Source organism: Alligator sinensis, unplaced genomic scaffold (genome assembly GCF_000455745.1).
Source record: "Alligator sinensis unplaced genomic scaffold, ASM45574v1 scaffold1295_1, whole genome shotgun sequence".
Classification (NCBI taxonomy): Eukaryota; Metazoa; Chordata; order Crocodylia; family Alligatoridae; genus Alligator; species Alligator sinensis.
The window spans coordinates 3,123,945-3,136,335 of NW_005841880.1; the positions used below are offsets into that span (position 1 = coordinate 3,123,945).

At 48.3% G+C, this 12,391-nt stretch overlaps 1 protein-coding gene across 6 annotated transcripts in view; it reads right to left on the bottom strand.

Annotated features, from left to right (window-relative positions):
- KDM4B (lysine demethylase 4B) overlaps window positions 1-12,391 on the bottom strand; it is a 131,663-nt gene that overhangs the window by 46,879 nt on the left and 72,393 nt on the right. For all 6 annotated transcript variants that reach the window (XM_025196495.1, XM_025196491.1, XM_025196490.1 and 3 more), the window contains one exon: window positions 5,355-5,551. In XM_025196495.1, coding sequence (XP_025052280.1) covers window positions 5,355-5,551 — 197 coding nt within the window. The remainder of the gene's footprint in view (window positions 1-5,354; window positions 5,552-12,391) is intronic.

Genomic DNA, 12,391 nt, shown 5'->3' on the forward strand with positions numbered 1-12,391 from the left:
CCTCCCACCCCCCACCATAGCCACACACACACCCCCCCAACAGTCCCACACCTCAATCACACCCACACATACACCCAGACACGCACCACATACTCACCCCACACCCCGCCACATACACTCCCTACCCCATCACACACAATACACAAGCAGCACCCCACCCCCCACCAAAGAAGGGGCAAAAGGAGAGACTTCCAGTGGCAAAGGTCAGGGGGGTAAGACTCCCGGTCACATGATGGTGACCAGGGGGCGGGGCACCTGTCAAGGGGCGGGGCTACCCTTGCAGCCCTTGACAACCCACCAAAACTCCTTAAGTGGCCCTCCAGCTGAAATAATCGCCCACCCCTGTTCTAGGCCTATCTCATTTACAACAGAAGTTTTTCCCAAAATAAATATGAAAAATATATAGTGCAGTAAAGGAAGCCAAGCGCTGTTATTGTGGCTTCTGAAGAGGAACAAGGGGTAGCTTGGGATTGTGGGGTAAGCGCATTCGCTGGATGTTTCTGCTAAAATCAGCCATATGCTAGCTGAAAATGAAATGTAAATGGCTGTCTTCAGGTCTCCGAATTAATGCCCAATTGAGATGAGCGGGGGCAACTTGGCCCTTAGAGAACCATTGTGTTAGCTATCTATAGACTCATGCAGACTTCAGCACATCGGGTTTATATTCAGTTCATGTTTTCAGGGTATTTTCATAACCACAAGAATGAGACACTTTATAGTACAATAACGTACCAAGAGGTGGAGCCCACAGCTGCCAAATTTTGGCCTTGCATTTATCAAACTGGCACATATATTGTCTCTGCTCAGGTGGCAGCACCAACTCTAGAGGTTCAGACAGACAGGAGAGATTTATTCGCCTGATTACAAGACATGCTGACCAAGTCTTTAATCCAAGCAAGGATTGTTTTAGAAGCTTTTAAACCCCGATTTCCAGCAGCACAACCCAGATAACAAGGCCCAGGCTACACAGAAATGTTCCAGGCCTCTTCACAGTACACCACGAAGCCCTACAAGTAGAAGCTGCCCAGTTAGGAAGGCAAGTCTACATGACCACTGTAAAACCTTCAGGGATAAAAAAGCCAGATTTACAAGGGTATTTTTGGAGCCCAAAGATGCAGACAGGCACTTAGTGGGATTTACAAAAGCCACCTGAGCAGGCTTGACATCCAACACTTATTTGGTGGGGGGAAGGAGGAGAGAAATCAAAGCTAGAGAGAAACACATGCCTCTAATAGCCACTCAAAGTGAAGACTTTCATTCAACTCAGTGATATTCCTCCACTTGTCTTTCCCTCCCCCCCAGGTATGCTGGACAGCCGGGGGAAGAGGTACTCGGTGACACTGCATGGAGTCTCTGGGAATACACAGGAACTGGGAGAGTGACTGGAGAGGGAGCAGGAAGGCAGAGGAGTGCGAGCTGCCCAGTGTGTGCAGTGGGCTCAGCATACAGGAGAGCAACAGAGCATGTGACTTTTTAAGCATGTGCAATGGAAGCGGGTAACTGGCCACTTCCCTTCAAGAGGGACCTTTAACCAGAAGCTGATCCCGACCATCCTGCAGGATGCCCAACTGATGCAGTGCTTCTTCCTGAAAATGGAAGCCTGGATCAGGATACTCTGACCAAACTAGGCCATAAAGGAACCAAGGACATGGAAGTTTAAAATTCAAATTGCTGGGTCCAATGGCTACTAAAGAGAAAAAAGCCTCAACCTGACCTGACCCTATCTTCTCTGACAGGTAAGGAGAGAGAAGATAGCCATGACAAAAGAATGACAAAGTCAAGGAAACCTTTCTTTGAAATTCTCTGCTCTACCCTATGTCCCGCTAAAAGACGGCAACCTGAAAGACCCCCACCTCTCTGAGAGCCTGCTTCCTAGGCACTCTGGCCCAAGCACTAGGCAGTAAGTCTCCATACTGGTGTTCACATAGTGCAATGGTTTTCAATCTTTATTCATTTGTGGACCCCTAAAAAATTTTGAATGGGAGGCGCAGACCGCTTTGGAAATTTCAAATGGACACGAGAACCCCTTTGAATGGCAAGTGTGGGTCTTCGCATTCTTTTTATTGATCGTAGTCATCTTTCACAGACCCCTTCGACATAGTCTGTGGACCCCCAGGGGGGATGAAAAACCACTGACCTAGAGGAATGCCATACAGAGAGGTGATATGAACACAGCCTCTAAGGGCAGCTTTGCGCCTCCATGTTGATGGTTACGAGCTGAAAAGCCATGACCATCTAACAGACTCACTTATCAAGGACGTTCTTTGGCAATGGAGGATGGTCCCGGTGTGCCGGGGATGTATAAATACCATGTGTGCAGCCCAGCTGGGCCAAACACATGGATTTTAAAAGGTCCCGACTCGCCCATCAATCAACTGATTGTCAGCCTCAGCTCCACAGCACTTTTTTTTAAGAAATCCCTGGCACACAGAGACCCTGGGATTGGAGAGACACTCCCAGATCCCAGGGTCCCCAGATCCCAGGGATGTCTGAAAACCATGCGTGTAATGCTGGCAAAGGTGAAGAGAATCAGAGGCTCCCAGCAGGGTTTAAGTCCCCAAGGGAGGAAGCTCGTTGGCTTTCCTCCACTACAGAGAGCATTTGATCCTCTCATACCCTGGCAGCCCAACCAGAGCTGCTGGGCACAGGATTTTGACAATCAGCTGATTTTTGGCCCCTGCCAGCCAGGGCCAACAATCAGCTGACTGTCAGCTTACCCCACTAGGACCCTACTCTTTAAACCCACTTTGAAAGGTGATATGTGGACATGCCAGTCTTCATTATGGGACACATTGCAGCACAACTGGAGCAACAACAACGATGACATCTTCTTATAGCCCCAGAAGAGCCAGCCAAAAGGAGGGGAGAGGAGCAAAAAGCATGGGAAGTGATGGGACAGCTGCTGAGAGCTCTCCGTAGTGCTGCAATACAAGCACCTACACCGGGGTAGGCAACATTTTTTGGCTGGAGTGCTGAAAAACCCCACAGTGCCTACCCTGCAAGATGCCGGAGTGCCGGCATGCCAGAAAAACAAAATGAGGGTAGGGGATACATGGCAGGATGCCCTGCTTGTGCCCCTTGCCCCCAGCCCCGCTGCCCCTTGCCCCCGCTTATTGCCCTTGCCCCCCACGCAGCAAGTGCCAGCACTGCGCCCGTTGGGCTGATCCCAGTAGGGCTTACAGCATCCCAGCTGCCTGCTGGGAGCAGCCCGGGTTCCTGGCTGGCAGCAGCTACCTAGAGCCAGGAGGCTGCAAACAGCTGCTGCCTCTCCGGCCCCAATGCACGCCAAGAAAAATGGCCTCGTATGCCATGTTCACCACGCGTCCCGGGGGTTGCCGACCCCTGACCTACACAAACGCAGCAGCTACGAGGGAAGCACAGTAGTCAGCGTGCCAGTGAGAGCTCAGCAGCAAGCCTGCTGGGCTGGGCCTGTGCTCTACGAGCATGGTACCTGCCACTGGATGAAACCCTTTGCCTGAGAAATTGCCTAAGAAACATCCAAAGACGATGAGAGAACGCTTGTCCTCCCAGGGGCTCGAGGACCCTGGGGAGCCAAGATAAACGCTGCACAAGGAACTGTTTCTGATAATTATGTGTGGGCACGCTCATTCTGTGTCTTGTTCCTGTGTCGCTTAAGGGAAATGAGAACAAAGGCACTCTGCTAAAAAAAATGAAAGAGCTAGGCAGCGTCATTCTGGATTATAAGCAGCCAGGCGTGGAGTTCATCAGAAATAACTCTATAGGACCCTGCAGCCCCAAGGTCCAGCAATCGTACTTTAAGCCCAGAATTGCAATTCCAGGATCTGAAGGCATCCGGCTCTTCCAATGCTGGCTACTCTGGCTGCATCAGAGATTTAGCACCACCTTCATTTTCATTGCACCCTAAAGAAGAGGGTACAGTGACCTAATGGGGCAGGGGGGAGGAAAAGGGACTCAGCCACATGTGATTTGGAAATCTGAAACATTCACAGGGTCAAAACAGTTCTCTGTAATACTTTTAAGGAGGTTTTCTCTCTCCACTATCTCTTTTTCTTTCATCTCAAACAGAGAAACCCAGTGAGATATAAAAGCAGAAAAGGCTGAGTGACAACTCCATACTCTCAAAAGAAGAAAAAAAAAGGCTGGAGGAAGAGGAAAGGAGCCAAGGTAGAAGCACTCTGCGGGTGCCTGTACATGTGCAGAGAGGCTGCTTTGATGCGTTGTAATTACAGTGCATTGGAGATGACTCAATTAATCAAGTCTGTTGGAGCATGCTAATTAGCGCGCCTCCAGCAGAACCCCTGTACTTTGTTTAATGAGCTTTAGTTGAAGCGCCCCAGCTGCCACATTAAAGCACGGGGATGCTGATACGCAAGACATTGCAGGCACTTTCATCAGTGGCTCTCGGAGCCAGTCTAATTAAAGCACCCCCACCCCGACTCCCACTCCGGAGCATGTGTAAAAATGCCCTGTGTGACCAACAGTCTTTCCTTTTCCTGTTCCCTGGCAGGTGGAGCTATAATGCCTACTGTATGAAATTTTGATTTTCAGGATGGGAGAAGTTGGGGGCATAAAGTTCCTAGCTACATGGGAAACATGTCTCTATAACACTTGAAGGGCAAAGAAGAACGTGAGTGTTTTATGCAACCAAAATATACAAGGTAAAATAAAGTCCGAACTACTGCAAGGTTTGGGCACCTGAGCTTATAAGGTTTAATATCTGGATCCTAACTTGAAAGATTAGCACTTTTCCTTGCAAGTTTTGTCATTTGGGAGAGCAACACTCAGAACAATGCTTCTGTGCCATCGCAGATCTGTCTTGGACTGCACATCTGCATCTGCCTATGCTTTTACTCACCACTGTTGACAGGTTAAGTTTACCACTGCACACTGGACCAAATGCAATATGGATTTAATATGTACTCCTCTAAGATGCCAGGCATTGGGTATATCTGGAGACTAGATACTGTGGTCTGGGTTGTTAGAGGAGTGTCCGCCCTTCTCCTTTATCTGTAAAACTCCTCCCTGGGAACATAAAACCTTAAGTCATCAAATGTCAAAAATGCTCTGCATGGGATACATGCCCTGACCTTTAGCCACTTGCTTCAGGGTCCTTCTATCATGATGATCAGTGCAGCACTAATAGAAGGAAAGACCACCAGCTGGGCCTCAAAGTTTAGAGCCCGTGTATGTATTTTTTCAGCTAGAGACATACCGATGAAATCCCAAGCCCACAAGAGCCTGCAATATTAAGGCTATACAGCACCTTCTCGGGCACTCTGGAGCTGGTAGCTCTCTTTCAGACAACAAAAGCAGCCCAAAATATTTTAGTTAAGATGCATGTAAGTACCCAACTGATAGCAGGCTCGCCTTACCTACGGAGCAGTTTAGATTTCAGCTCAGACTTTGTCTCATTCCAGGCGTCTAGCTCTGGACTGGTCAGAGCCGTGGGTTTCATGTGATCCAAGACAGCGATGTCTTTCCCTTGTTTCCACAAGTCGTAACGTTCTGGTTGCAGAACCCTCACAAAGACGTCCATGGAAATCTTCACCATGTCTTTGCGGCAAGTGCACTGCAAAAGAGGTCCAGATACTAGGGTCAGTCAGGTGTTACAGGCAGACAGGAGCAATTTACTCCTTCTTGTCCAACAGGCTTCCCCTTCCCATGGGGAGCTTAAACACCTATAACATTGTACATATCGACTTCATTAACTCCGATAATAGTATCAGGTATGTTCACATGCCCATGCCTATGTCAACTGGTTGAAAAATGTCAAGACCGACAGCCTCCAAGTTTCTAAGAGCCAAGTATTTCATCTCTCCTTAAAGACCGGCAGAAGCAGGGACCATGCCAGCATCCGACACTGCTCTGCCTGCCCCTCCCATACCCGGCCTGGAAGATCCTGAAACAGGCTGCTGAGATCCGATCTCTACATTTAATTTTGCCTTTCCTCTGAGCCTACCGACAAGACTGCCAACTATTGGCAACTGAGGTGCCAGACAGATCTCTCTCTGCTGTAATAGATTGTGAACACTAGTCATTAGGGGGTAACGATTTTGGTCACTTTGGAAAGGGGCTGCACTGAAAGCCTGGAGGTGAAAGGTTCTAGATTGCCATTAACTGGTTCCCTGGTGTGCTTGCTGCCACGGAGGACAAATGATTCGTTACACTTCTGGAATGAAAGGCCTCAAAAAGACACAAAGCTAATCTAATGCTAGAGCACAGCAGCTAATCCTCATCATCTTAAATCAAGATGCTGGGTATTATTTTTTCCGCAAATCCATCAAGTGTAAGCACCCAAAATGCCAACCCTGTTCACTGCTGGCACACAGGGTTCAGCTGTTTCCATTACCAGAAGTAAACTGGCTACCTAAAAGGAGCTGGGAGGCAGGGGGTAATCAGGCAGAAAACCAGCTTTGCACTGACCCGCTCTGGATGCAGCTAAGAGCCGACTGGCCTGCTTGGCAATGGGGTCACCCATCCAGCTGTGCCCGTACAAAAAGAGGCCAGGATAAAAAAAATACAGACGTGTATCAAGGAGAGCCATCAGCCAACTTGCCTGCAGGGCAAAAATCTGACTGCTATTTTTTCGGCGTGGAGTTTGATTACACTGCAATGAAGGAGTCTAATTTATTAGCTTGTTGAGAAAATAAATTTAAACAGCAGAGAGGACACTTAAACATGATTTATTGCTCCTAAATGGCTGTCACAAAAAACTTTTAGAGCTGCGGGCGTAATGGTTAAAGCATAAAACATTAATGCCAGAAACAAAAGCCCAGTGATGTCCTTCCACTGCCTCCAGTGACTAAACGCACACCAGGTCTACAGCACCAAATAATGATCTTTGTGTTTGCAGCTTCAGAAGTGGAACTGCAGGGGATGCAAGGTGGAAGGAGAGGTCATGGGAAGTAAGGAAGAGGCTAAACAGCTACAATTATGCGTGGGTCTAGAGGAAGCACCACTAAACCAGGGAAAACTTGCACCAAGGGAAGTGGTGCTCGCTCCTACCCTGGGGGTCTTCAAAAGAAGGCTAGACAGCCATCTAGCTGGGGTCATTTGACCCCAGCATCCTTTCCTGCCATGGCAGGGGGTCGGACTAGATGATCTGCTTAGGTCCCTTCCGACCCTACCAACTATGAAACTATCACTTTGCTGGACTAGCAAACCAGAATTCAAATGGACAGTGGGAAATGTCCACATTCATTTCTGCATCCAGCTGTGCAAGAGGCTGGATACGAACATATTCTCTTGACTGGACTCCCAGCCCATCGCACCCCTTACAGAGTCCTCTCTCCCAGCACAGAAGTACCGGACCACATGTGCCTCTAACTCATCAGCAGCATCCAGATTTGTCACCCCGAGGAAACAGCATTTTCTTCTGTTCTGGTATGTAGAATTGCATGGCGCCCTTCTAGCTGGGCCCTCCAACAAGCATAAGGCTCTCGCCCTGCTTTGTTCTCCTGCTGGATTTCCACTCCTCTGTAGTCCGAGGATGATGTAATTGGAACATTTCCAGGACGAGGCTTTTAAAAACACTTAACCTTCCTCCCAACACCTTCCCCCCCACCCTTTGCAAGCCATCCGATTACATTTCTGTCCTTTTCTCAGCACAAATGCAAGGAATTAAACCGTGTGTGGTACTGCTTTGCCTCTTCCCTCTCTCATTTGTAACTAGCAGCATTAAAATATTTATGGCCCTGAATGCAAAGCAGCTGAGAGAGGAGGCTCTCTGCAGAGCTCCCTGCTGCCCCAGTTCCCCCAACAGGGGATTTTTTTCCCCCCCTCCCACCCCAGATCTCCATTTCACGAGGAGTGCAGGCCACCTTCTGCTCTGCAACGAAGCACCAACTTGGGGAGCAGTAATAACCTGACTGTGCTGAGCGGGAGGGAATATTTATGGCCAGGCGATTTCCAGCAAACTCAATTCATTTAATGAAAAATAGTGCAGGAAAGAAAGGCTCGGAATGCAATTTGGCCAAGGAGCTGCAGGATCACAGATGGTGCCCATGTTCCAGGATCCTAGCTGGGCAGCAGCTTTCCCCAGCGTCTCCATCAAATAGTGGCTTAAGGGATTTGTATCGAGCTGCTTTTCAATTGCTTTTCCGTAAGTAATTAAAAAAGCACCTGTGTGCTCCTGCGAGAGGGAACACAAAGATGCGCCCTGTGGAGCAGATCGCCCAGTGGGTCCAGGAGATTGCAAAGGGGAGGAGGCCAAAGGGTCAATCCAGACAGTAGCTGCATAATGCAAGGAACATTTCTTCTTCTGTGCCCAGTGTGTACACCGAGGGGAGGGTAAAGTGTTATGAATGCAGGAATTAAGATCAAAACTAGGAATGCTAGCCCATTCCCGCAAGGCAGGGCTGGAGGCCCCCAATGACTGCATGCAAGGATTGCCGAGAACCCGCAGCCTGGGCTATTCAGGTCCAATTTACATCAATTGTTATTCCGGGAAGTGACACTGCAGGCTGCAGTCTCCCTGGCTTCACCTCCCCAATCCCCTGCAACGCTCAGTCTGCAGCAGCCGGGCTCCTCTCTCTCCGCGCAGATCTAACGTGATGTATGTTTATATTTCAATTTTAATTTTATTTTATTGCTTTCACACTAGTGAGCATGAATAATTCACACGTAGCCGCTCTCCTCTGGGGCTTCTTCCAGCCCGTGCAGCGATATTTCCTCAGCTGCCGCAATTGTGCCACATCCGTGTTCCTGCAGTGGCCAAATGGTTTTTTCCCCACCCCCTTCTCTCCGGCAGAGCCCCACAACCCTGCTTAAAGCAGGTATTCTCCATGCACCTACAAGGATGGGGGAAAGATAATGGAGTGCAGAGGAGCAGGAGACTGGGTTTAAAGTGCATCGAGCTGCTTTTTCCATTGGAAAGGGACACAAAGCACATTCCTCAGCTCTCCTTGCGTCTCCTTCCAAAATATTCTCCCCATCTCCACACCTTTCAATCACTAACTTTCTACAAATATTTCCGAGGACCTAATCGTAGCTACAAATGCTAGAATTTCTGAAGGCTGAACATGCAGGCACGTGCACACTTCCATTTCTCTTTCCTCTGCTGGCCCTGCACATGGAGACAGAAAGCTCTCTCAAAGGGAGGTGAACTGTGTTGCTGGTTTCTAATGGACAGGGAAGGACCACATTACGGGAAGGAAGGGCAAAGAGACAGAAAAAGAGGTCCGAAAGGTTCCCTCAAGTGCCGACTGAACCCCGGGGCCCTACCGTGTTCCAGTTTCTATATAAAATGCTAAGAGACGGGGTGAAGGAGTAACTGGAGCCCTCCAGGCTTCCCATGCTGCAGCAGCATTGATTCTGCCCTAGAGTTATTCCCCATTATGATTCATTCAAGTATAAAACAAGACCATTTGGCAACAACATTAGGGAGAACCAGACCTCTTCGGCTTACAAGCTAGTGATGAATCAAGGAGCCCAACCCTTTCAGGATGTTCACTTGGAACTGGGCACGCAGAAAACCTTGAGGCTAAGTGAAAGGAGAAAAGGGGTTTGGAGCCCAAACAGACGTGAACCTGGATAAGGAATCAGATCACACATCTCCACGAACAGAAGAGCGCTGTCGCTCTCATGCAAGGAGCTGAGATCACATAGGTCGCACCAATCCAAGTCACACTGTGTACACTGAAGCAATATAGATACCCTCGTCCTTATCATGCCAGTGAGAGTGATGGAAATATTCCCTTCGGCTGTGCCTTGCAAGGATGTGCCACGGCATCGAGTCACACTCCAAACAGCCCTCTCCAACTGGATCCATCCCCTCAATGTTCAGCTTTTCTTTTTCCTTTGCACACAGAAAAACTGCTCCATGAAGTGCAGATCAGGCAGCACCATAAATTAAACTGATCCTATGCTCTGCCGTGCTTGATTCAGACTGCTGGATGGGCCAGGGCAGGCAAGAGGCACCATGCTTGCTTGGCTAGGTCACCAGCATCAGAGCACCGTGGTAGCTGCCCAGGGACGGCGGAGGGGTAACATGCAACACCCGTGTGTCACATAGGTAGTAGTTCTTACCACTATTTATGGTGCAACTTGAAAATTATAAAGTACAAATATGGGAGAATAAAAATAGCCTGCACACAGCCAGAGCATGGCGCAAAACTGAACCAGTCACAACTCTAAAATTAAGAAACGCAAAGCACTGATGATGCAGGCGCTCTGAGGTCTAACCCCAATCTTCACAGCACAACAGTCCATGCTGCCCTTTACATTTCTTCCCCCAACTTGCACTATACTGAAATGCTGCAAAAACCCAACCGAGAAATCCTTATTGCAGGTTTCTTTCTCTATGCTATTAGAAAAATTCATCCCAGCTGCAGACCTAAAGAAAAGTGGCTGAAAAAGGGCTGAAAAGTGACAAGGTCACCAAGCACATGGGCTGTGACTAAACGGTAACACGAAGGCCGTACACTCATCACGTCAACGTGACAGATGAAGGAATTTACAAGTGTGGAGTTAAGGGACTCTGGGATCTAATCAAGCATCTTTGTGTCTTTCCCCCTCTTCCTCCCTCATTTGGTGCCCAGATTGCCATGCCAAACTGCCGGGGAGCAGAGTGGCTGTCACCATGCATGCCGGGAGAATGACAGATCAAAGAGCAGAATATTCATAACCTGGGTCTCCCAGGACCCGCTGGCAAGTTCTCAGGAAAATGAAAAAGTGGTCTAGGGTTTGCTGTTTGCCTCCAGTTTCAGAGACTCTGAGACCCAAAGCAGCAACCAGCTGACTTCTGAAAAAGAAAGTGATGACAGCTCAGTACTACAGCTTCACCCCGTGAATCCTTCACTGGCCCAGTGCTGAAATCCTAAGGCTTACACTACCCATGTTCAATGCAGCATGTGCTCCGTCTCCCCCTGCCCTTGCTCTGGAAAGAACGCAGGGCTGGTACCCACAGGAAGCACACAGCGCTTCCCAAACTCCCAGGATCTGTAAAGCAGGACATAATTCAACATTAGGGCCTGAACATTTAAAGAGCCACCCCTGTCATAGGCCAACGGGGCCTTAAGGGGTCCACCAAATCCAAAAGAAATCTCCTTCTAAAGCTTCCCCTGTCCCTCTTCTCAGAAACCGCTGGCTTCACTATCCAGAGGCAACAGGGTTATCAGAAGACAGCTTTTGGAGGATGCAAGCTTGGCAGAAGAAAACCATCTGCAAAAAAACTCCGTACAGTCACCCACCCTGGCGATCTTCAAAAAGCGTCTTGACGCTCGCCTTCTTGGGAGTCATCTGATCCCAGCAGCCTTTCCTGCCCAAGTGCAGGCAGGGGGTGCTGATTCCCTGCAGCAATGCCCATCTAGTAAGGTCCCTTCCAGCCGCTAACATCTATGAAACTATAAGCAGCTATACCCAGCAACCTGAAAACAAGATCCATTTTCTCCAGCTATGCAGAACACAGGACTCCAGCTAGCCTGTTGCAAAATGAAGGCAGAGCTCGTTAGAATAGAGACTAAGAAAACAGACATCACATCCTCATGCTGAGCCTGCAGCTTCACCCAGCCCAGCAAACCCGCTCCATTTAGTACTGGTATAGAAGCCCCTCCATAAGTGCCCGCTGAAAATGCACACCCCACAGTAAAGCATGTTTCCTAGGTGGAAGGACTCGGTCCTTCCCCTAACAGGGGAAGTCATTTCACTATCACAGTCTCAGAAAATGTAAGCAGCAGACAGTTTAATCTAGCTAAAGGCCTCCTCTCCCCAGTTCCCTCTTCCTCCCCAATCTCTCACGAATGGTAAAAGATAGATAACGCTTACTTGAAGTCTCACCAACATTTTATAGTGTCCTCCGGATATGTCAAATATTCTTTTATGACCATTAGTAATTTCTCTCCTTTTACAGAGGATTAAGTAAGATGACTTGTTTTTATAAAAAGTAATAAAAAATGATACAGGAGCCTCATTTTATCACACTAGGAAGGCTGATTCTCTCCATCACAAAAAGCTTGCCAGCTATTAACGGAAAAGTGAACCCAATCTATTCCGTACTACATGAGCAGTTTATGTGAAGGAACGCATCTCCCCGCATAAATGCAAGAGCAAAGGTGATGCATTAAAATTGGCACTTCTGGGCTTCCAGGTGGAGGGTTATGCTTAGCTGAAGTCAACCACCAGCAACATGTAAGATCATCCAAGGGAAAAAAAAAACAAACCACACACACACAAAAAACCTAACTTCCCTTCATGCTTAAATACAAGAAAAATGCACACACTCAAAGCTGAAGCTCCTCCAATTGTTTATCCAGTGCTAAAAACAGGACAGAAGCCTTGACTTGAAGCTACTAAATATTGGATTTTCCATTATATGGGGGTCATAAAAATTGCTTTGCAAGCAAAATGGCTGCTTTCAAGGAGGCTGAGACAATCCTACTCAGTAACTCATTTGTAAGGAGAAAAACAGTAC